General features: G+C 43.8%; 1 protein-coding gene and 1 long non-coding RNA gene across 5 annotated transcripts; one reads left to right on the top strand and one right to left on the bottom strand.

Annotated features, from left to right (window-relative positions):
* Positions 1-325: 325 nt before the first annotated feature.
* Positions 326-2,223, bottom strand: LOC129123404 (uncharacterized). The gene is made up of 3 exons (XR_013183521.1): positions 1,802-2,223; positions 816-951; positions 326-480 (listed from the first exon to the last, which is right to left on the bottom strand). It is a non-coding gene; the product is annotated as an uncharacterized LOC129123404 (long non-coding RNA).
* MACROH2A2 (macroH2A.2 histone) lies at positions 1,598-24,174 on the top strand. Of its 4 annotated transcripts, none has more exons than XR_013183520.1 (9): positions 1,598-1,714; positions 7,354-7,587; positions 15,089-15,195; positions 16,485-16,682; positions 17,926-18,036; positions 18,397-18,496; positions 19,388-19,477; positions 21,234-21,346; positions 23,474-23,608. XR_013183520.1 is itself a non-coding variant. In XM_054637149.2 (9 exons), exons 2-9 carry the CDS (start codon positions 7,416-7,418, stop codon positions 23,637-23,639), a joined length of 1,119 nt encoding a protein of 372 aa, XP_054493124.1. In that variant the 5' UTR covers positions 1,598-1,714; positions 7,354-7,415; the 3' UTR covers positions 23,640-24,174. The 4 variants fall into 4 exon arrangements, 3 of the variants coding, with proteins under 3 accessions (XP_054493124.1, XP_077039621.1, XP_077039622.1); XM_054637149.2 differs by having other exon boundaries at positions 21,172-21,346; positions 23,474-24,174; XM_077183506.1 differs by lacking the exon at positions 1,598-1,714 and adding an exon at positions 2,480-2,778 and having other exon boundaries at positions 21,172-21,346; positions 23,474-24,174.
* Positions 24,175-24,203: the final 29 nt, after the last annotated feature.

The following is a 24,203-nucleotide window of genomic DNA, read 5'->3' as shown; positions in this document are numbered from 1 at the left end:
TTTCTTCCTTTTGACATGGGTTTTACATTGTCATTAATTTTTGTGCTTAGTGCTTGGAAATCTCCTTGAGCTTCCTCCTACCCTCCCAATATGGTTCAATACACTGACAGGCTTACACATATCTTCTTCTTTTGATAAATTCCAACTCTCAGTGGGCAAGATCAAGGTAAGGCTTCCTCTTACATGCAAAATAAGTCAAATTCATACATTAGGTTTTTTTCTATGGTCTCAAGGCATCTTGACCTTGTTTTCAAAAAGCAGTGAGGAAGAGAACAGACCCCAAAGAATTGATCCACACCAATGCATTGAGGCTCTTACTCAATGCTTGAAAAGAGAAAAGGTATCTTTATTTCCATTTTAACAACAGTCAAAATACAGCTGTGTAAAGGCAACTGCTTTACCCAAGGTCACAGGAAAATGCAGGTCCTGAGCTCAGGCCCTCTTTCTTCATGAGATGGTGTGATCCACAATTAACATAACCTGGGGAAATATTCCGTTGCTTTTTTACCCACCAAATCCAATCCTGTGCAGACATAAAATTGCTTACTTTGGCAGAGCCAAAACCAAGCTCAAGTGCATCTTTTATGATTTTTTCCAGTGGCAAAGAGAATGCTGAATGCACGAATGGTTCTTTCTCTCTGTTGTTCCCAGACACCCTCCTAAAGTAACACCGCAAGCAAGCAGGAGTGGCCTGTGTTAATAATGTATCTCCTAGTGCACCACAGTAGCACCCAAATGTCTTTATAGCAAAATCAGTGCAACAAAGTATCTGTATAGGAACGATGATACAAACCCAGCCTGATGTAAAAATATACCTGAGAGGAGTTAAAGAGGTGTAGCCCTGTACTCTGCTGTTTGCACCAGCCTCTGCTCACAGATTTGGCGCTGCCAAGACTCAAAGCACAATCGCTTATTGCGTCTCTTGGAGCTCGAGCTCTTCAATCCGTGCGACTGCAGGGAAGGAAAGAAAAACCCTCAGCTTCCATTCAGAAGGGAACTTTGCAGCCCTCACAGACGAGTTGGAAAGCCTGAGAGCGCCCAGAACGCTCCAAGGCAAGACAACACAAAGAGCTGCCGGCACTCTTTGTTAGGGCCGTTCCGAGCCGACTTGGGGATGCTGCAATATTTGGGTTAGAGCACCATAGCGAGGCATTGGCACAGGCCACCCTGCCAAAGGGACAGAGGGATGGGTGGCTCTCTCTAACAAAAACCAGGCGCTCCTTGGGCTTTAACCCAATCTGGGATTGCCTTGAAACCTCTCCATCTCCGAACTCCTCCACCCTGGGAAAGGATGGCAAGGCTTTCTGCCTTTATGCTCCCGGCTACCACAAGCCCACTGGGACTGGGGTCAGGGGGGCCCTTTCTCTGCTGGGCGGGGAGGGGGCTCCTGCCCCCACTGCAGCCCTGGGGCCCGGCCGAGGAGGGCGGCAGCCAAGAGAGGGGGGTTGTAGCGGGCCCGGGCTGCAGTGACTCCTCCTAGAGGCGGTATGTGCCGAGCGGGAGGAAACCCCTGCCGCCCCCCTCAGCAGCAGCCGCCATCGCCATTGAAACATACAATACGGGGAGAGCGGCTGAGGCGGAGCGAGGGCGGGGGGAGCCGAGAAGGGAAAAGGGGAGGAAAGGGGAGGGGGGGCAAGGAGAGGAGGAAAAGAGGGGGAGGAAAAAGAGGAAGGGAAGACAAGAAGGAGGAGGCGGCGGCGGCAGGCGCCGGCAGGTGAGGGGAGCGGCGGCGCGGGGGTTCCGGGGGCCGCGGCGAGGCCCTGCTCCTCTCCTTCCCTCTCTCCTCGGCCGCACGACCCACCTCCTCCTCCTCCTCTTCCTCCTCCTCTTCCCGGCGCCGCTGCCGTTCTCCGGGAGGGCCCGGCCATGGCCGAGGCCGTGAGGGGAAAGGGCGTGAGGGGGGCGGGTGAGGGGCGGCCATAAAGGGAGGGGGGGGCGCGAGGTGGTAACGGCGGCGCGCGCGGGGCCGGCCCCGGCTAAGCGGTTACGGGGGGGAGGGGGCGGTTCTTCCTCGCTCGCTGCCTCCGCTCGGCCCCCGCAGCGCTTCCCGTTCCGGGGCCGTGCGGCCGCTGCCACAGCCGCCCCTCGGCGGGCAGCGGGCGAAGCCCCCGCGGCGGCGGCGCTGGCTGAGGGCGGTGTGAGGGGGGGCGTCAGGGGGGAGCGTTTGCGCGGGAAAGCCGGCGGCCACACCCCCACACACACACACTCCACTGCGCCTCGGGACGCCTGCGCGGCCCGGCTGCTGCCCCCGCCCCTCTCCCGCCGATCAAGAGGCTCTCAGCCAATCACCGCGCTCCCTGCCCAGCCCGGGCTGCCGCAGCGACCAATCAGAGACGGGAGTGGGCGGGGCGGCGGTGTCCGGGCAACGGCGAGGCGTGCGCGGGGCGGGCGGGCCCTGAGGGGGCTTGGGGCGGCTCCGGGGCCGAGCGCGGCGTCCCCGAGCCCGGTGCTCGTAGCGGCTCCAAAGGCTCCCTGTGGGGCCGTACCAGATCCGTCCTCTCAGGGTCCGTCCTCCCGACCCCCGCAGGAGTGGCCCGATGTTGTTTGTGAGTGGGAGCTGCCTCAGCAGGGACCCCCGGGGTTGGGGGTGCCCTGGAAGCTTCTTTCGCGGGGAACGCGCTCGGCGTGGGCGGTTCTGGAGACACCGCACCTGCCCCCTGAACAGCACTATGGCCTTAGCAATTCGGTCAGACAACGAGCCCCTGCTTCAGGTCTTCCTCGTTATTTTTCACAAATATTTCCTTTGTAAGTGAATGTGCATCCTAAGCTGGATCCAAGGTATGTCTGGGTTCCTTGTCAACTCCTAACTGTTCTAACAGATCTGCTGGAGATGAGGGGAGTGCAGCTGTGTGGGTAGTCCTGAATACCCTTTATTTTAGACTTTGGCTGCTGAGTTCGAGTTCTCTCGGTGTTTGGAAGTCACAGAATGACAGAATGACAGAATAACGAGGTTGGAAGAGCCCTCTAAGATCATCAAGTCCAACCCATGCCCTAACACCTCACCTAGACTCTAGCACCAAGTGCCATATCCAGGCTTTTTTTAAATACACCCAGAGATGGTGATTCTACCACCTCCCTGGGAAGAGCATTCCAATATTTTATTATTCATTTGGTGAAAAATTTCTTCCTAATATCCAACCTGTACCTTCCTGAGGTAGCTGGAGACTGTGTCCTCTGGTTCTGTCAGCGCTGCCTGGTAGGAGAGACCGACCCTACCTGTCTGCAGCCTCCCTTCAGGAAGGTGTAGAGAGCAATAAGGGCACCTCTGAGCCTCCTCCAGGCTAAACAGCCCCAGCTCCCTCAGTGGTTCCTTACAGGGTTTGTGTTCCAAGCCCCTCACCAGCCTTGTTGCCCTCCTCTGGATGTGCTCAAACATCTCAGCATCCTTCCCAAGTCAAGGTGCTCCGAGGGCTGGAGCCTTTCTGCTCCAGGGACAGGTTGGGAGAGCTGGGCATATTCAGCCTGGCCCTGGAAAAGCTCTGGGCAGACCTTGCTGCAGCCCTGCAGTACCTGGATGGGGTGTATGAGAAAGAGGGAGAGGGACTTTTTACACAGGCACATGGTGACAGGACGTGGGGGAATGGTTTACATCTAAAAAAGGAGAGATTTGTGTCAGATGTTATGAAGGATTCCCTTAGTTTTTCCCTGTGAAGGTGGTGAGGTCCTGGTACAGAGAAGCTGTGGCTGTCCCTGGATCCCTGGAAGTGTCCCAGTCCAGGCTGGATGGGGCTTGGAGTGGTCTGGTCCAGTGGAAGGTGGATTCTTAAGTATTTTTCCAGGAGGCAGAAGGAAAATGTCACTGGTTTCCTTGGGCTCTGAAGAAGGCAAAACTCAACAGAGGAAAGCCCTGCTTGCAGTCATGTTGTGGAGAGCTCTGTGAGATGTTGTAGCTCCTCAACCCCCCATTAGCAGCACAGGGATGTTGGAGTCATGGCAGAGTGGGGTGTGCTGTGACCAATTAAGGGACAGGGAAAATAATTGCTTCCAATTGCCCAAGCCTGATGTCATGGCAGGCAGATACAGACACAGCCCTTGTAGCTCAGTGAGGATGGACTTAGCACAAGTGGCACAGGTTTATTTTTAAATGGAGGCAGTGCTTCATGAGGAGAAACACAGAGATGATGAATCAGCTGGCAGAGAGGGAACAAGTGTGGGTAGACTTTTCAACTGATAAGCCCTTGAGGCTTGGCTGTGTCCTCAGCAGGGAACAATTAGGACAGCAGTGCTCAGCTTGTAGCTCTTTACCTGTTGGTTGCAGTTCAGGTGAGTGTGGCAGGGCTGAGCTCATGTGCCTTTTCCTGCAAGAAAACCAGATCCCTGTCTCTGGGATTTCTTTGTCCAGGTCCACAGGAGTTTTCTCTGCATGTTTCTTTGTCCAGATCCTGTTGTGACTATGCCAGAGCTTGGCTTTCTACCAAAAAATGCCTCCTGTAGGAGTCAAAACAAGACAAGAGCACACTGCTGTGTTTGTTGTTCCTCAGTGCACCCTGCTCCATGTAAGTTGCAAAGCAGAGACAGTGTTAGCAGAGTTTTGAAACATCTTGTATTTAGGCTCTCACAAAATTCTGCAAACATAACCTGCAGTGCATTTGGAAAATATTTTGGGATTCCAAGAGTTGGCTTGGCAGCAGGGGAGTAAATAAAGGCAGAGGGCTTCCTGTGAGAGAGAAGGGGAAAATAAAGGAGTAGGCAGGGGTGGAAAGTTCAGTGATAGCAACAGAAGGATGAGCCAAAAGTGAGTAATTAAACATAAATTTATGTAATGCAGCAGCATGGCCCAGAGCAGTGTAGTTAATTGTATACAAATATGTTTTGATTTTCTGCCATGGAGATCAAGTGTAACAATGGTATTTTCTGTGGATCTAATCCCTTGATATTTGCCTTTTTCCACTGATTTTCACTCAGCTGGGATTTGATGCTATAGGAAGGAATATATGAGAGGTTAGCTTAATATAATTTTGATACAGGTAGTGTAGTCTTTCAGCATGGCTCTCTGCAGGGGTTTCAGTGCTGGCCTGAACTCTTGGGTGGGGCAGCTGTCCTGCCAGCATTGCAGGAAGCTGTTTGTACCCTACTGCATACATTTATTAAGTTCCACCTCAAAAAGAGTTATTGTTGCTCTAAAGAGGAGGCTGTCCCAGAAATAGGCTCCTCTGATGGCTAGAAGCCTAATTCCCAGCCTAGGTCTATTGTTTGGATGTCAGTTGTCACAAACTGAAAAGGACATCTTTTAAGAGTTGTTATTATTATGAAATTGAAAGTTTATAAAGGGTTTGTCACAAATTACAAGTTTCATTAAGGAAGGAAGATCACCAGGTCCAGCCTCCAGCCCCGAGGCAGATCCAGTGCTGCTGGATTTCTGACCTACATTCTCAAATTGTTCTGAAGTTTTTCTGCTGGGCAGATTTTGCTGCCTCCCTGTGTGACCAAGCCCAGTGCTGCTCTCTGTCCTCTGCTGTACAGCTTCTGTAAGGGTCACTGCTCTAGGGAACCCTGGCTCTCTCCACCTTCACAGCATCTCTAAAGACCAGGATCATGCCTCCCCACTTCTTTTCACCTTCCCTTGGAGCTCTGTGGTTCCAGGCTGGCAGTTGGCAGGGAATTCAGAGTGGGATGATGAGCAATGCCAATTTTGACGTGTCTGTGTCTGATAGGTTTACTGGTTTAATCTTTCCCAACTTTTCTCATCATGCCCACATGATACATTGCTCACAGAAAGAAAAAAAATTGTCTGGCTGATACACAAGGACATGCCAAGGTTTTACAGCTCTCTGCTGATTTTATACCTTTGGTAAATAAAAAAATTAATTTAAAATTTAGCAGTATCACCTAGATTCATTTGAATGCTTTTCAAAGTCTCCCTTGTTGTGTTTCTTTCTTTCACTGGAGGTGAATGGATGCTGGCAGTGAGGTAACTGTGCTTTCCTTGGCAGAAATACCATCTCTGGCAGACCTGCTCTGTGTTTGCTTCTGAGGAGTAACCAGGCTCATAATTATACCTCCAGGGCAGCTATCAAAATGCAGTTAAACCCATGTTTTGTAAATAGAGTTAAACCTTTCCCAAACATTATTTGTCTGAGAGTGAGAACTGGAGGTGTAATTGTGACCACATGCAAGCTTTGGAGTGAAGTGGCAGATTCCAGGGTTTGTTGTCTGTTTATCCCTAATCTTGTGGTTGCCAGAAAAATAAGGAGAAAACAAGGTTTGTTTTCTTTGCTCCTGGTATTGCTACACTGACAGTGCAGTTCAAAAGCAAAGTCATAGCAAATAATCCAATTATCCTGTGTGGTGTTGTGAGGTCCCCAGGATGAGGTGAGAGGTGAGAATCTGACTCCATGTTCTCAGAAGGCTGATTTATTATTTTATGATATTATTTTATATTAAAGAATGCTATACTAAAACTAAACTAAAGAGAAAGGGTACAGATAGAAGGCTTCACAAGAATGATAGTGAAAGCTTGTGACTGACTCAGAGTCTGACACAGCTGATGGTGATTGGTCATTAAGTAAAAACAATTCACATGGGACCAATCAAGCATTCACCTGTTGGTAAACAATGTCCAAGCCACATTCCAAAGCAGCCAAACACAGGAGCAGCAACCAGATAATTATTGTTTTCATTCTTCTCTGAGGCTTCTCAGCTTCCCAGGACAAAATCCTGGGCAAAGAGGATTTTTCAGAAAAGATCATGGTGCCAATCCTGCTTTTAATGAACAATGCCTACACTTTAACAGGTGTTGAGGGCAAGTTTGGATTTTTTCTTCTGGAACAGCAGCAATGCATGAAGATCACAGAATAATGAGGTTGGAAGAGCCCTCTAAGATCATCGAGTCCAACCTATGCCCTAACACCTCACCTAGACTCTAGCACCAAGTGCCATGTCCAGGCTTTTGTAAACACACCCAGAGATGGTGATTCTACCACCTCCCTGGGAAGAGCATTCCAGTACTTGATTATTCTTTTGGTGAAAAATTTCTTCCTAATATCCAACCTGTACCTTCCTGAGGTAGCTGGAGACTGTGTCCTCTGCTTCTGTCAGAGACTGACCTCACCTGTCTGCAACCTCCCTTCAGGAAGGTGTAGAGAGCAATAAGGTCACCCCTGAGCCTCCTCTTCTTCAGGCTGAACAGCCCCAGCTCCCTCAGTGTTCCTCACAGGGCTTGTGCTCCCAGCCCCTCACCAGCCTTGTGTTTGAGCATCCCAATGTCCTTCCCAAACTGAGGGGCCAGAACTGGACACAGCCCTGGAGATGTGGCCTCACCAGTGCTGAGTACAGGGGAGGAACGATCTCCCTGCTCCTGCTGGCCACACCAACCTGTTCTTTCTCACCAACCCTCTTGGTTTTCTCTTGCAGCCCTCAGATTTGCAGCAAGGCACTGAGAACCACCAGCAAATTGAGAAGCACGAGGCCGCAAGATGTCGGGGCGGAGCGGGAAGAAGAAAATGTCCAAACTGTCGCGCTCGAGCAGGGCCGGGGTGATCTTCCCCGTGGGCAGGATGATGCGCTACCTGAAGAAAGGCACCTACAAGTACCGCATCGGGGTGGGGGCACCCGTCTACATGGCTGCTGTCATAGAGTACCTGGCAGGTAAAGCAAGGCCTGCTCCTCACACACAGGAGCCAGGCTCAGCCATGGCATGGGGTGTGAGCATGTGGAGCACTCCTGGGAATCAGGATCTGCTGAAAACACTAAGGAGGTTCATTTGTTTCCTGAGGGTGGAAATTCTCTCCTTCTCCATGCTTGGTCACTCACTGGAGTGCTTTTTTTTATGGTTTTACAGAGTGAGGAGTCAGTACTGTGTAGTTTTTGTAGCTGTCATAGAGTACCTGGCAGGTAAAGCCAGACCTGCTCCTGCCAGTGCTCCTCACACACAGGAGCCACCCATGGGATGGGGTGTGAGCATGTGGAGCAATCCTGGGAATCAGGATTTGTTGAAACCTCCTAAAAGCACTAAGGAGATTTGTTTCCTGGAGAGGCTGAGGGTGGAAAGTCTCTCCTTTAGAGGTACCATGCTTGGTCACTAGCTGGAAAGTTATTTTGTATTGTTTTGCAGAGTGAGGAGTCAGTTCTGTGTAGTTTTTGTAGCTGTCATAGAGCACCTGGCAGGTAAAGCCAGACCTGCTCCTGGCAGTGCTCCTCACACACAGGAGCCAGGCTTAGCCATGGCATGGGGTGTGAGCATGTGGAGCACTCCTGGGAATCAGGATTTGTTGAAACCTGCTGAAAGCACTAAGGAGATTTGTTTCCTGGAGAGGCTGAGGGTGGAAAGTCTCTCCTTTAGAGGCACCATGCTTGGTAACTCACTGGAGTGTTATTTTTTATTGTTGTGCAGAGTGAGGAGTCAGTTCTGTGTAGTTTTTGTAGCTGTCATAGAGCACCTGGCAGGTAAAGCAAGGCCTGCTCCTGCCAGTGCTCCTCACACACAGGAGCCAGGCTTAGCCATGGGGTGGGGTGTGAGCATGTGGAGCACTCCTGGAAATGAGGATCTGCTGAAAACACTAAGGAGGTTCATGTGTTTCCTGAGGGTGGAAATTCTCTCCTTTAGAGGCACCATGCTTGGTCACTCACTGGAGTGTTATTTTTGTTTTGTTTTTGTTATTTTTGTCACTTGTGTGTAGTTTTTGTAGCTGTCATAGAGCACCTGGCAGGTGAAGCAAGAACCTGCTCCTGGCAGTGCTCCTCACACAGAGGAGCCACCCATGGGATGGGGTGTGAGCATGTGGAGCACTCCTGGGAATCAGGATCTGCTGAAAACACTAAGGAGGTTCACTTGTTGCTTAAGGGTGGAAATTTCTCTTTTAGAGGCACCATGCTTGGTCACTAGCTAGAGTGTTATTTTGTATTGTTTTGCAGAGTGAGGAGACACTTGTGTGTAGTTTTTGTCCCAGAGAAAATTGGTATTAATTAGGTTTTTTTATACACCTAAATGTGAATAATAGAAAAAAAAATAGCAAATTCACCTTGTACTGCTTCTGTGCTTTTTAAGTGAGAAAACTCTTTTGCTGGCTGCATTTCTCTTTGCAGGAGAGTGTCAAAGTGTTATGAAATATAAATGTGGGGAGGGGCTTAATTTGAATTAAAATTTAAATTTAATTTTAAAAACCTTTTTGCTTTGCCTAAGTGTATACAGAAAGTGTTCCAAGGTTTAAATCTTCCCACACGCCCTGAGTTTTCTTTTTCCTGCCTTTCTGAAATTGAACTTTGAGAAAAGGGCAGGTGTCCCATGGTGATACAATATACTGTGATTCTGTACAGAAATATTTCAGAGTGTCTTTTGATCATATCTGTTGAGTTTCTTGTTTAATTATGGAAAATAGCACTTCAGCAAATGGTTAGAATTCACAGCCCAGGATACTCAGGGGTTACAGATCAAGACTGAGGTGCATTAGAGGATCTGTGAGGAGTCCCTGCCTGCATGGAGTCAGCTCAGTGAGTTGTGTTTCAGCAGTGTAGTTTATTGCCCAGGTGGCATGAAGAAGCTTGCATGGAGCCTGGTTGTCCATGCAACAGATTTTATGTAAACACTGCTGTCTTTTGCACATGTGAAGCTTGTTCTCACTACCAGACAATAAAACCATTACTTTCTTTCAAAAGTGTGGAGAAAATCTGAGATCTCACTAATAAATTTCACTAATTTCACTTGTAAAATTAAATTTATCATCAAGCTTAATAGTAGATTGCAAAAATCTCCATGTTTGTGGCAGTACATTCCAGATGAGAATCAATTTTATTTGTTTTTCCCCTGAGGCTACTTCTGGAGCTGGAGTGACAAAGTATTGCTTGTGTTGAAGAAATCACAATAACTTTTATAACATAATGTGATGCACTGTGACTCTGCTGACCTTCTGTCTGCAGAGAAACACTTCTTTTTCTTCTCCTACTCCACAGGGAGATATTTCTAGGATAAACATTTGGAGATGCTTGCTCTGAGCTGTGGCAATTTTTACAAGGTGCAGTAATAAATTGTCAGCAGCACATCTGGAATGTGCAACATTTCAGTGCTGCAGACTGACTTGTGGTCAGCACTGTTTGCCTATTACCTGAACTAGAACAATGAAATTCTTGGCTCTGCTCCTAGGTTGTAAGTGCAGTTTAATTTCAATCATTAATCTGATATGAGCAGATTATGTGTGGGCCTACAATTTGCTTTAGGAAAAAAAAAAAGGATGTGTAGTCAACCAGGCAAGAAGGTTGCTAGAGGTGTAGGCTGGGAGCCCACATAAATTGTAAGGGAATGCTATTTTCAGCTGCTTGGTTCAGCAGAGAACTCCTGTATATATTGTGATAGAATGGGGTAATGTTTCTGAGCAAACATCTATTGCTGCTGGATTGTGTTCTTTCCAAACCAAAATTCCTGTGCTCTGTCCAGGGATTTGTTTGGAAATATTACAAAGGTGGAGAGTTCAGTTAAAAAAAAAACCAAAAGTGTTGCAGCATCTAATCCTGCTGATCTAGTTATTCCTAATATTACAGGGGTATAAAATCTTTGGTTTAGGGAAGCCTGTAGAAACAAAATAGGTTTTTCCAAGGATGTTGTCAAAGGGGGGTATTATATGTCAAACAGCTACATTTTCTTAACATTATCTGATTTTTCTATTACAAATGGCATTCTTTTCTCCTGGATTTGCAGGTGTGAAATGATGGTTCCTCAGGATGAAAGGCTGCATGAGGGGAACTGCTTCAGGCTAAATCTGGGAGAGTGGCAGTAAGGGACTGTCACTTTTTAGCTGTTTCACAGAAGCAGGTTGAACTTTTTTTTTTTTTTTGTTATGTTAAAACATTCATGAAAACTTCTCCTCTAAACCCCTGAGTGCTTCTCTGTGTTTGAGCAGAGATTTAATGCTTTACAAAAGGGGAAGGGAGGTGTGTGCTACCTCAGAGAAATCTGCACTCTTTGGCCAGGCTCTAACTTTGATAAAACACAGGTTGCTCATGCTCAGCTGAGACTTCTTTGACTTTTAACAGCTAAAATCTCTGAAGACTTGGTCCTCACTGAACACATTCCAGCCTCTCTCAGCTCCCAAATCATAACATTATGGGGAGGCAGTGGTTATGGAAGAAAAATATAGATGTTAGGGATAAGTCTGGCTACTGGGGGCAGCTGGACTGATGACCAGTAGGCAAATAAATGGTGAGGAGTGTCTAAATATCCTGCCAGGAAGCTGGAGAGCAAGTTGAAAAAATGGGAAATAGGCCAAGGATTGGATGGAGTCAATGAAGAATCTAGGCAGGAATACTGAGCTAGAGTAGACAGGAAAAATGGTGACTGTCCAGGAAAGGTGCTGAGATAGAAATCTTGGTGTGGATTGCCAGGGAAAGGAGCTTGGGAGGTGGGGAAGCAAGTCATGGCTGGGAGAGGAGCAAGGTAGATGAGGCTGGAAGGGTCCAACAGAACCAGAACCACCTGGGTGCCTGCATTCCTCCAGGGCTGGCAGGGACCAGCAGATCTCTGTGAGTGACCAGTCCTGCTGGCCACTGCTGCTGGCCTGGGTTTGTGCTGCCCCAGAGCTCTGAGCCTCGTGGCTGGCATCATCCAGAGGCTGCATAAACATCTGCAGCATCCTTACTCCCAGTTTAGGGAGCTGAGACTGCTCTTTGGCTTTGGTATGTGTTCTGTGTCACAGAGATACCAAACCCCTGGTTTTTTCCTTTGTAAGCAAGGTTGGTCATGGCAGCACCTCACAGCCATTATCACCCCCAAATCTGCACTTTGCCTTATCAATCCCATCATTAAAATGCCAGCAATGGTGGTGGAATCTCAGGAAGAGGTACAATGTAAAGATCTCTTCACTGTTTTAAACCTTTCTTTTTAATATCTTGATGCTGTTTTACATTTTAGGCTTGAAAATCATATTGTAAAACTGCAGCTTAATTCCCATCCAGAAGGTTGTGTTTGCTGAGAATTCCATTGGCTTCAGAGTTAAAATTCTCTGAAAAATTGGCCTGAGTCCCATGTGATTGATGGGTTTTGCAACAGACTCATGCTCTGAGTGTGCACAGAGCTGACTGCAGGCACAACCACCTAAATCAAACATCAACTGCATATGTCCCACAGGGCATCTTCCCAAAAAGCAGGCAGAGAATACAGAAGCCCCTTGATGAGGAAGCACAAGTCATGTTCAGAGGAACTTGTGGAAGATCTCAATGGAAAGCCATCCTCTCTAAATGAGGGCAGAACACACCACCAGCAAAGGCTTCCTCCTTCACAGGAATCCCCTGGAACACTCTTCTGCCTCTTGTGCTCATCTGCCATGCAGAGACAAATCCAGCAGACATCTTTCCACCAGGAAATGGAGGACAAGGACTCCATCATCAATAGATTTTTGCAGAGTAAAGGTATTACTGGTAGATTTTTATGTGCTAGTGTAACAGGAGCTGACAGGATTTCTCCTGTAGGGGAAGTGGAAAACAAGACAACCTGTATGAAATCTTTCCAATTTGCTATCAGGAATTCTCATAGACCTTTCTTAGAAGTCCACCTTCCTGCAAGCTCAACTGAACAAAAACCTTTGGCATGGCTAGCATGCTTTAGTTCCCAGACATTTCAAATCTGCTGGTCCATCAGCTAAAGAAACCTCTTTTTCTCTGTATGTCACAGGGTGACAAGATGTAATCCCATTCAGGTCATAGCTTGGCTGCAGCTTGTCTCTGCTGGAAAGAGAGTCATGTGCTTCTGAAGATGTCTGGATTTGAAGTTAAACTTCTGATGTGGAGGCATCTTTGTGGATTTTGACTCTTGCAGGAAGCAATATTATTTGAGATTTCAATGTGATTCTTAATGCCTGTGCTTAGAACACAAAGTAAAATCAATTTATGGCTGAAAATATCAAGATGCCCAGTTCCAAGAGAGCTTGTTATAGTATAGGACCTATATTCTATAATCCTATTATATTCTATAATACCTATTTATATAGGTATTATAGGACCTATATTCTCAGACTTGTCTTTTTAGAATTTAGGTAACCTCAGCTGCTAAGAAGTTTCTACTTGAAATGTAAAGCAGTTTCTTTAGGGATCTGTTATTGTTAGCAGGGCATGTGATAACTGAAGGCTCCAGTTTTGATATTGTTTTTTGTAAATACCATTTTATTAGATTATGAGCCCTGGCCTCCACCATTAGAAAAAAATATGTATAGAAACCTTCCCTAGAAGGAAGTAAGGCAATAATTTACCATGCAAATGTTTGGCATCCTTAGGTAAGTCATGTACATATTCCACAATCTGCCATACATCACCTCTGCCTCGGATTTCCTTCTTCCCAGTGTCCTGGCATGGATGGCTGGCATTTGAGTGTTCTGCCTTTTTTGCTCTTAACATTAGGCAGAGGACTAAGAGTGCACCATCAGGATGCTGCTGGCCAAAGGACCCAAACCTGGGGCACTGGGGTGAGCACACAGGTAGCAGGATGTGCCTGTTGTTGGCACACCTGAAAGAGCTTCATTTCCCACACAGGTAAGTATCTGCTGGTTTTTGGATTTTTTTTTTTTCCCCTGATGCAATTTTCCTCTGCTGTCAGCACACATCTGCAAATCCCACTGGAGGAGCCTGGGTCTCTTTTCTTGCTCTCTGCTGGTCTGCACAATGGATGGAATCTGTTCCTGCTGTCTGCTGCTGTGTTAGCTCTGCTGGCAGAGGGCTGGGAGAGGGTCTGACACTTCCAGCCCCATGGGGGTGGATATAGCTGGACTATGTGGGATCTCTTTGCAGTTTCCTCCTTTAAAATCCAGGACAGACTAGGAAATGTTAGAGCTGAGAGGTTCCTGCTCTAATTTTTACAATTCACTGTGAATATGCATATAAATTTTAAAAAAAGGCTTTTACATTTCCAACATTCAGTTAAATATGTGTGCTGTGTAGCAGTGAAAACTGGAAGACAAATTTTTACTTTTGTTATTTTGAGTGGAATTGAAAGCTTGTATTTTCCCTATGAGCCAGAGCTAAGCCCCATGTTGAAATCATTTGGATTTTAGCCAAACATTATGTACATTTCCACTAGATTTTTCCTGAAAATCCTTCTTTTTATAATAGTTATAGTTCTTTATGTAGTTTGTAAAAAGGAGTAGGATATCATTAAGACATCAATAAGTTATAAACAGGATACTGATTGGCTGTAATTTTCATATTCCTGTTACTGACAAACACAAACCCAGAAGACAGGGACACTGTATACTTTTAAAATGAAAAAAAGTGTGGATATGATTTTTAGGAGCAATTGGAGGGAAAAAAATTCCTTTCTCCTTCCTTCTCAGTGTTTCAGTAGGGTTCTTATATGAGAAATAACTTCTGAGTAGAGGCCAAACTATGTAAGCTAATGAGTTATACTGATTGCTACAGTCCAAATAAACTTAGGGAGATGTGTCTGTATTTCTGTAATACTTAGGAAAAGCTCAGTGACTTTGGTTCCAGTATAAATGTTACTATTTAACTGGTAGGTAGAGAAACTACCTTTGAAGTGACCTCCTGTTCCCAGAGATGTAGAAGGACCCTTCTATCAATATTTCATGCATTGAAGCTCTCACGTTGTCTCTGCTTGCATCTGGATCAAACCTTTCATATCTTGTTCTGAAATGAAGCTTCTCACAGATTTTCAGTGTCCTTTAATGCAGAATTCCAGCAGTGTCTGGCTAGTGTGTTGGCTTTCCAAGTACTTCTTCAAATGCACCTCAGTCTTCATCTTCCCTGGTCCTGAGAATCCTCGCTGTTTGTCAGAGCTGTCTGTTCCAGGTTGGGGGTTTCACTGCATGCCTGGCTGTTCTGTTGTCACAGGGCTGCTGAGAAATTTTGGACTGCTGATGTACTCTTTTAGGGTTTTTTTTTGCCATTTTGAAAGAGAATTAAGAGAAATTATGTGAACCAAGCTTAGCATATTTTCTCATTTAGGGAATTAGGAAGGGCAAATGAATTTATCTAAATGTACAGATATATTGAGTGGGGTTTGGTTTCTGCCTTTCTCTAGTGAGAACCCTTTATTAGATGAATCTGGAAACATCCCTGAGAAGGTAAATGGATATTAAGAAGCAGTGTAAAATGTGTATGCAGCATGTACCTAAGCTGCATTTTTGTTACTGGTTTTTATCTTGTGTTACAGCTGAAATCCTGGAGTTGGCAGGAAATGCAGCACGGGACAACAAGAAAGGAAGGATTGCCCCCAGACACATCCTCCTGGCAGTTGCAAATGATGAGGAGCTGAATCAGGTGCCTGTTTGCATTTTGGTGCAAGAGTTGTGTGCTTGAGTGAAGCTGCTACCAAGGAAGCTTAGAAAGAGCTTAGTCTGAGACAAGAATGAGATTGCAGTTATTGGAGCAGAAGATTGGGCCCTCTTAAATAAAAGCAAACAAAAATTAAGGTTCTGAGATACCTCATTTTAAATCTTATGGACATAAACTTTGGTTCTTTTTAGTAAACAAAAAGCAAACAAAAATTAAGGTTATTACATACCTCATCTTAAATCTTATGGGCATAAACTTTGGTTCTTCTTAGCCTATGAGTCCTGTTGAAACAAGCAGTCTTGATGCTTCACTTTTCCCTCAGGGATAGTCAGTACTTAAAGAAAATGTGGAAGATCTTTTCCCAAAAGCTGTAGAAATGTGTGTTTTCTATTATATTGGCTGTGAGGCCCGTGTTGGGTAGGGATCTGGCTCACTCTCTGCTATTGCTGCCTCCCTGTCTGTTTGCCCAAACTGTGATTTTCAGTATTCTCACTCCTGGGATCACTTGTGGGATCACTTCTGTTAAACTTGTTGAGTGAGGACAGAGATCACAGCATGGGCTGCAGATTGTACTGTTCAGGGCTGCTGAAAAGGTTCAGTCAGCATCAGAGTATCTCCTCTGTATGAAGATAGATGATGTCATTCACACTTTGAATACTCCTGCACTTAATATGACTGCTTTAAATAATGAAAATGTGGTGCCCATGAAGTCATGTGGCTCTGTTTCCTGTCAAGTGCAGTAAAAATTCAAAACAGGCCAGAAGAGAAAGTGTGCTCACACTTTCTCACCAGGCCTTTCCCAGCTCTGTGTTTCTGGTCAGTGACCTGTGAACTGGGATCTAGATCCAGTGTTGTCTCTCAGGAATTAGCCACACTTTGTCCTCTGCATGGTATCCCAGCCCATTCCTGTTGTTTGCCTCTGCAAAGCAGGTCCTTGGAGCTTTTCCTTGCTTTCACTGCATCTGTTTCCCTGCCAAAGAGATCTGCATCCAGTCCTCCTCTGAGCAGGCTGTGGTGCAGTCCTTTTTTGAAGTAGCCCACAGACACTCTTCTTCTTCTACCCTTATTCACTGCTTGTGAGTCACCAAGGACAGGTTTACACTAAGAAGGGGTAGGAATGATTGTACAGCAACAGAATTTCCCAGGATGTGCTGTTTGACTTTGCTGTCACCTGCCAAGTTCCTTGTTATTGTGGATTTTCTCCCTTAATTGTTTCTGGTGGTGCAGATTAAGAGGATCTGTAATTTGCTCCCATGCACTGCTTGTCCTTGCAGTTACTCAAAGGTGTGACTATTGCAAGTGGAGGTGTCCTGCCCAGAATTCAGCCTGAGCTTCTAGCCAAGAAAAGGGGTGCCAAAGGCAAAACTGAGACCATCCTTTCCCCTGCTCCTGAGAAGAAGGGGAGGAAATCCATGGTGAACAAAAAGAGTGGGAAAAAGGCAAAGTCTACCAAGGCCCGGACGTCCAAAAAGGTAAGAACAGGGCAGGTACAGATTCTGTGTCACCCTCTGCAATAATCTCTTAATAATTGTGTAGAATCTCTTACCTCCACACTAACTCTGTGGCAATGAACCTTTTTAAAATAAAGGAAGCTGTGTTCTAAAACATTTTCTACCAGAGAGATGTCATGCCTTCAGCCTTGCACAGTTACTGGGTTGCTGTAAAGGTTTTTTGCTGTCCAGAGAATTTGACATGGAACTTCAATGTCATTGTGACAAGCTCTTTGTTTCATGTGTTCTTAGCTGTGCTGTTGTTAGTGAGTTTTAAAAGAAGAATAAATCAATCAGAACTTGACCCCTGCACTTTCCCATCTTCTATCACTGTCCAAAATGGATTAATTTGGTAAAGCAGTAACCCAGATCTGTGCTCTTGGTTTGTCATTCCAGGGCATGCACCTTAAAACACTGCTGAGCTTTTCATTGGCTAGGGTTAAATGATATCAAGCTTTGACTTAAACTTTTAAACTTTTTTGGATTAAGCATATTTTTCAAAGTTTTAAGACAGTTCCAGAGCTGATAATATGTAGAAACAGCCTTTAAAAAGAAAACAGAGTTGCTTAATGGGATGTTTAATTGGATGCCTCTGTGCATTGACCTCAGCTACCACCTTACTTTGAATTGTGCAGAGTTTGGATTGTTAGGAGGTGGTAGCTCCTTGACAAACCTTAAAGCAAATATTGAGAGGTGTGAGGAGATGCTCCTTTAGCCCTCTAGGACTGATAGGTTTGCTGCTCCTGAAAGTAAGCTATAAGAAGGCTTTACCACTTAATAACTGAGACTTAAACATTTGTTTTTCAGACCAGAAAGTTGTTTTTTCTTCAAATTGGAGCAGTTGACTGGGTTACTAAGTGACTAAGTTTGATTTAATACGAGGTTCTGCTCTGTTAGCAACAAAAATAAACTAACACATGCCCACCCATATAAATACAACCTTAATTGTCAGTAAATCTACAGATGGGTGTGGGTGCCCTGCCTCTGAATGTGACTACAAAAACATGTAATGCCTCAGATGAACCACTGATTTAGCATTATATAAACAGTGCAGACCCCTGTTGTTACATAACCTTAGGGGATTACAAGGCTATGAGTCATGTATTGATCTGAGAAGATAAGATTTGTAGTAAGTTATTAACTCTCTCCATTATTGAATTATGCTAGATGGTGATTGTTTCCTTTGAGAAGTCTTGCTTTTTTTTTTTCTCCTCCCATCAAATAGAGCAAACAAAAGGACAATGAAAAGGAAGGAGCTTCAAATTCAACAACTGAAGATGGACCTGGGGATGGTTTCACTATCTTGTCCTCCAAGAGCCTTGTGCCAGGACAAAAGGTAATAAAGAACAAAAACAGATTGGGGCTTAGCATGAAGGGAAGGATGTTTTTCTCTTAAACCAAAGCATTTCCAAAATCAGCCTTTTTTCCTTCAAATTATGATGTGAGAACATTTTTTTTTCTAGCAATAACTTCCTCTGGAGCAAGCTTCCAAGTCGTGGGCATATCACCAAATAATCTGAGTGGTGTGCAAATTAATTAATTAAAAGCTAAAAGTCAGACTCACACATACTGAACAGAATAAAATAGCTGGTTTCTGAAAGACTGAAATTTTTATACTTCAGCTTTTTGGTATGAAAATGATTTTGCACTGGGATTACTATTTATTTGTTCCTCCCCTCTCATTGCTATTTTTCAGCTTTCTCTGACACAGAGTGACATCAGCCATATTGGCTCCATGAAAGTAGAAGGAATTGTTCACCCTACAACAGCTGAAATAGACCTCAAGGAGGAAATAGGTGAGGCTCTGTACATGCAGAAAAAAATCATCTAGAGCTGGAACAGTAGCTGGTCTACTGGCTGCCTGCTGAGATCCCATCCTGTTTCATCTGAATCTACCCCAGGCCATAAAATAGCACTTGCAGCTTCTGAAAATCAGGCTGGGTCTGACTTAGTACAACAGTCTAATCACTGATTTGTCAGCTTTTAATAACAAGCAAAACACAGCTAATTTGTTGAAGCACATGAACAGCAAAAGTGTAAATAATTATTATTGAGGTGTTTATTGGCTTATTTTTACATTTGCATTTGAAATTTGCATTGCAAAATTATATGTCATTAACACTTCTAACTATAACTTTCATTGTAGGATGTTACATAATTTAGAAATACTCATGTACAAAGCCTTATACTGCTTGTGCAAAATAAGGAAATAGTGTTATTACTAAATATGGAAATTTAAGCAGGAGGGAGGTAAAAAGCTATTCAGCCAGTCCCACAGGAGGCACAGAATCTAGTAGCAAGCTTTTGGATCATTGGTTTTCAGTCATCAAGACCTTCCCTGGCATCCCAGCTGTGTTTGTTTCAGTAAGTAATAGGGTTTGGATGTTGGGTTCATTTTGGAGGCTGAAAGCCTAAACCACTCCACATTATTTTAGCCATGAGTCAGAGTAAATGGCATTCTTACAGATATTTATATTAAAGTAATTTCCAGTAACAGCATACAGGCTCTACAAAACCATGAAAAGTAAACTTCATCTGTGTCTAAGCAGAGTGGTAAACATAAAAATCAGCTGCTGCTGATAGAGGGAGACAGGGTAGTGTGTGTACAGTGGTTTTTAAAATAATGTAGGCTTGTTTTTCCACACTGATACTCTGAAGCCAAGGCCTTCTGCTCTGTGTCCTTGCAGGCAAGGCACTGGAAAAGGCTGGAGGCAAAGAGTTCTTGGAAACAGTGAAAGAGCTTCGCAAATCTCAAGGACCTTTGGAAGTTGCTGAAGGTAAGAGGGATTCCCTGCTCTCTTTTGAACATGGCTCATTTTAGATGGTCTTTTCTCTGGACATTCTGACCTGTTCCTGTTGTTATGTGTCTTTGTTGATGTGATGTAAATGTTTCTTCAAAGCTGATGCTGATATGGGCAGCCTGCTGAGGGGGGAAAAAAAAAGGAAGAATAGGATACCTGTGGGCTGTGCACATTCTGTCTTGAGACTGATCAATTTGTCTTAGGTCATTTCTGCCCATGGGAGTCCAAAATTTAAGGAAATCTTGTGCCATCTTTCCTACCCTGTATGTACTGCAGCCTTAGTGAGAATCAGAAACAGCTCTCAGCCTAACATATAGGCTGAGGAAAAAATAGGCATAGGAAAAATTAGTGATGCTTCATAAATTATTCTCCTTTATGCATATTAGATGAATGTATATAACCCACATAATGACCTTACTTTGAGCAGAAATGAAGATGTGATATGATCTGCAGAACTGGCATGCTTTTTGGAACTGCAGCTGCTTTATTGGAGGAGCTCCCTTCAAGGGTTAACACATTTGTAGCAGGGAATAGCTTGGGATCTCAGATTGTGCTTCCTTTGTGGACAGATTAAACCAATTGAAGGTGTCTGGAAAACAGATGGAGAAAAGTTACAATATGCCTTATTTGGCTTAGTATCTCTATACAAAAAAAAAAAAAAAATTGCTTTAAGTAGTTTGGGAAAATTCCTAATTGAGTAGCCTAGTTTTATCATCTGAAATGATAGAGAAATTTTTATACAAGAGAATTTGCTTGACTTTCATATCAAATCAAATTTATATGCCGTAAAATCAAAGTAAACTACTTTTCTCTGTCAACATCACTACCTAACTAGAAGATAGACTCCTTTTATTCTTTTAAGACAAGACTCCTTTTATACTATTAAGACAGCTGGTTAAAATTTAAGTAGCACAGAATTCCTCTATGCTTGCAACAGAATTCCTCTGTGATGGAGAACAAGTGAATATATCCAGGATTTTCATCCTTGGGCTAATTCCATCATGCACAGCTGATTTCAAAGTGTTTAACCTGAGATTACCAAAACACCCAGACTTTCAGTAGTGCTGATGGTGACAATTGCAACAAAAGCAAACTGATGCTGTGCTGTAAGCTCTGCAGGTCCTGGAGAAATCTTACACTTTCTGAAAAATAAATCTGTGACTCCTAATTGGACATAACTGGTGGGGACTTTGAACAAACAACTTTGATTTTCATGTCCTTGTCTGAAATTACCCAGCTGTAAAGTGAGTCTACATATTAATCCCCAACTCTCTGGAATTGTAAAGGTGATGATGATGATGCAGGATGTTTGTGCAGAGCACTCAGTGACAGCTCTGTGGGGATTACTGATACTGTGTTTAGGGCAAGGTTTTTGTACTTTGCATAAAACAAACCCAGAGGCCGTGCTGAATGAGAGAGCTAAAACCATTATTGAGTAGCTGTGTGCTAACCAAATGAGCCCTGGGTTCTTTGGTCTCCAAAGAAATAACAATTGATCACAGAAGGAATGCTGAGACAGGTTATTATTGCAAGTGAGCCACTGTGGTGTATTTTAATCCCAAATGGATTTCTTTGGAGAGGTGAGGTAATTAAGAAGTTACTTTGGGTTGAGAGGTCGTTGCAGAGCTGTTTCTGTTCCAAACTAAATGTTATATTTTCATTTGTGTTAGCTGCACTCACTCAGTCTAGCGGCCTAGCAGCAAAGTTTGTCATCCACTGTCACATCCCACAGTGGGGCTCGGACAAGTGTGAAGAGCAGCTCGAGGAGACTGTCAAGAACTGCTTAACAGCTGCAGAAGACAAGAAATTGAAGTCTGTGGCTTTCCCCCCGTTTCCCAGTGGCAGGTAGGACTCCCTGTGTGGGGAGCAGAGGTGGAATTGGCTGTCAGAGCTGCTGCTGTGACAGAGAGGTGCCCTCTGCTCTGTGACCCTGCCTCTGCTGATCCATCTGACCCAGAGCTGCTCCAGAGGAATCCACTGAAGTGCAGTGTTTGCATGAAACTGCCAGAGAGCCTTTGTAAAGAGAAATTAGCCAGTCCACAGGAGAGCTGAGTGGGCTTGCTGTGTTTTATATTGCTAGGCACTCATTTTCATTCCTCTGCATCACCTCGGGTTTTGTGTCCCTTCATTTTGCTGTGGGGAGCCTTATTAAACCTGCATTTGTACTAATGAGATTATGGCAGCATAATTCTGAAGGCAGGTTACAGTGATGCCACCTGAGCCACGTGGATGTGGGGTGTTCATTAAGCCCCCCTGATAACAGATATTGAAAAGACTTGTTACACAAAACTTTTCAGAAGAAAAGAAAATCTGTTTCTCAAATGTAGATCTGCTTTCAAAAGTGTGAACTATTCAACCAAGTGTGAAGCCACACATTTCTTTCTTAATAACTAGCAAGCAGAATGTGCTTGACTAAGAAATATGAAGTATTTTTCTTTTTTTTCTTTCAAATTTCTTTTAAAATCAATAGTTTGTTGGTCTCTGATGACAAGAGATCTTACTGCTAACTGCAGTAGTTGTTATTTTGTGTTAGAGTTCGTGTGCTTATATTTATTTGTAAATATAATAAGAAGATAATAAGAATAGAATAGAATAGAATAGAATAGAATAAAATAAAATAAAATAGAATAGAAATAGAAATGTATCTATTGATTTTGGTAGTAGTGCCCAAAGAGTAGAGTACATAGTACAGTCCTCTTGTGTTGGCCTGACAGTGAATAAAATGAAAGTAAAACTGCATTTGATCAGTGAAATCACCACACATCACTGAGTACACAGGAGGTGAAAATGCCGTTTTTATACAGATACTCTTCAAAGCAAAATATATTTTTATGGATCAGGACAAAATATTAGAGGGGCAGTGCCATTTTTAGTCATTTTTTTAATATACAGATTTTTTTTTGTTTATGGTTTTCAGTGAAAACAAAATGTGCATTATTACAATATTATACAATATACATTATTTTAACAGTCTTTAATATAAAAATTAACTATAGCTTTTAATGCCAATAGAAATAGTTTCTAGTCTTCATGTCTTCTAAGAGCATAGAATCAGAATAATCCATTCTTGGACCATTAGTCTTAGTGCAGATCCTTCTGCTGCTTTGTTCCATTTCACTCTGTTGCTCTTACAATTACTTCTCCTAACAGAAACAGAGAGACTTACCAGGTGCTGCAGGTTTACACTTCATTTATCAACGTACCTGAAAATTTCCTGAAAAAAGGCAGTTTTTCAAATAGGACTTTCTGGTTTTGCTGTCATTTTATTCTGCCTCCATGTCTGCACCCGAAATGCTGGTTTTGTGGGTAGATAAAGAATTATACTATATCAGTTATGTGAATTTCCATTTTTCTCTGTCCCATCTTAAGGACTATTAACAGTAACTGATGTAACATTGGGATACTTCAGTTGTGCCAGATCTTTTTGATGGTTTTCAATATAAATATGATTGTAGGTTAGAGAATATTACCATCAAGAGTGAATGAATGAATGCATCTCAACCTAAATATGGCTTGGAGTTATAATTTCAGTTATTTTCACAGGAATCCCAAGCAAAGTATTTTAATGACAGAGCAAGGAAGTCAGCTAAGTAGGTGATGTTTTGGGTTTGTTTTTTTTAGTTCTAAGCTAATAAAAAAAAAAAAATCATCCTTGGAAATTTTTAGCCTGCAAGGCAAAAGGGCAAGCTAAAAAAAATTTAAATTATTATAAATAAAAAAATTAAAATAAAAATAAGTATGAATACAAATTTGTAAATTAAAAAAATTGGTTATAAGAAGTCGAAGCAGATGAAAACAGAAATTAAGGCAACTTAATTCAGCAGCAGGTGAATATTGCTATCAAATCCTTGGGCTTTGCCAAACTGCAAGTGGCACTATCTTAGCAGCCTGTGGCTGGAAGAGCCCTGGCTGGTTTCTCTCAGCATCCCTGCCCTACACTCACCTGCTCTCTTTTCTTCCCTGACCACACAGAAACTGCTTCCCAAAGCAGACAGCAGCCCAGGTGACCCTCAGAGCCATTTCTACCCACTTTGATGGCAGCAGCTCTTCCTCCTTGAAGAACATTTACTTTCTGCTCTTCGACAGTGAAAGCATTGGCATCTATGTGCAAGAAATGGCCAAGCTAGACACGAAGTAGCAACGGCAGCCAAATGAAACTTTATTTTTCAACAAACTTGAGTAGCATTCAAAGCATTAGAGGTGGGTTTTATTTTTTCAATGTGATGAGGAGGGGGAGTGGTAGTAGTGTGACGTGTTGTGACTCGATGGAGAGCTGTGATTAGAGATGAGAGGAGTTTAGTCTGATTTCTTCATGCCATTTTTATCACCTTAAACAATTGAGTTATCATCTGGCTTCAGGAGTTTAGTGTCCTTTGTTACTTTAGTTTAGAGGTTTTTGAAGAGTAACCTCATTTTAGATTTGTAGTGATGATTTCTTCACACACACACACACTTGCCACTTTCAAGAAAGCTCTTAAAAATGTTCTGTTCCTTTTTCCCCTTCCTTGAGGGTAGATGGTAAACTTCTGCCTTCAGCCCACAGAGAGGTGAAAAGGGTTTTAGAAGTGATGCATGAGGAACTTCTGTTTTGCTTTTAAATCACAATAACCTCTGTAATTACTGATAATATTTCATGGTGATTTTGTTTGTTTTATAAGAAAAAAAGAAAAAGATGTGTCAAGTGTGGTTATTATTATAAACC

Source organism: Agelaius phoeniceus, chromosome 9 (assembly GCF_051311805.1).
Source record: "Agelaius phoeniceus isolate bAgePho1 chromosome 9, bAgePho1.hap1, whole genome shotgun sequence".
In the NCBI taxonomy this organism is placed as follows: Eukaryota; Metazoa; Chordata; class Aves; order Passeriformes; family Icteridae; genus Agelaius; species Agelaius phoeniceus.
The sequence above is the reverse complement of the archived record's forward strand: the minus strand, read 5'-3'. Positions and strand labels throughout refer to the sequence as shown.

Coding starts and splice junctions, on each gene's coding strand:
- MACROH2A2 (XM_054637149.2), top strand. CDS start 7,416: ATGTCGGGGCGGAGCGGGAAGAAGAAAATGTCCAAACTGTCGCGCTCG. Junction 16,683..17,925: donor AGGCCCGGACGTCCAAAAAG/GTAAGAACAGGG, acceptor CCCATCAAATAG/AGCAAACAAAAGGACAATGA. Junction 21,347..23,473: donor CCCCCGTTTCCCAGTGGCAG/GTAGGACTCCCT, acceptor CTGACCACACAG/AAACTGCTTCCCAAAGCAGA.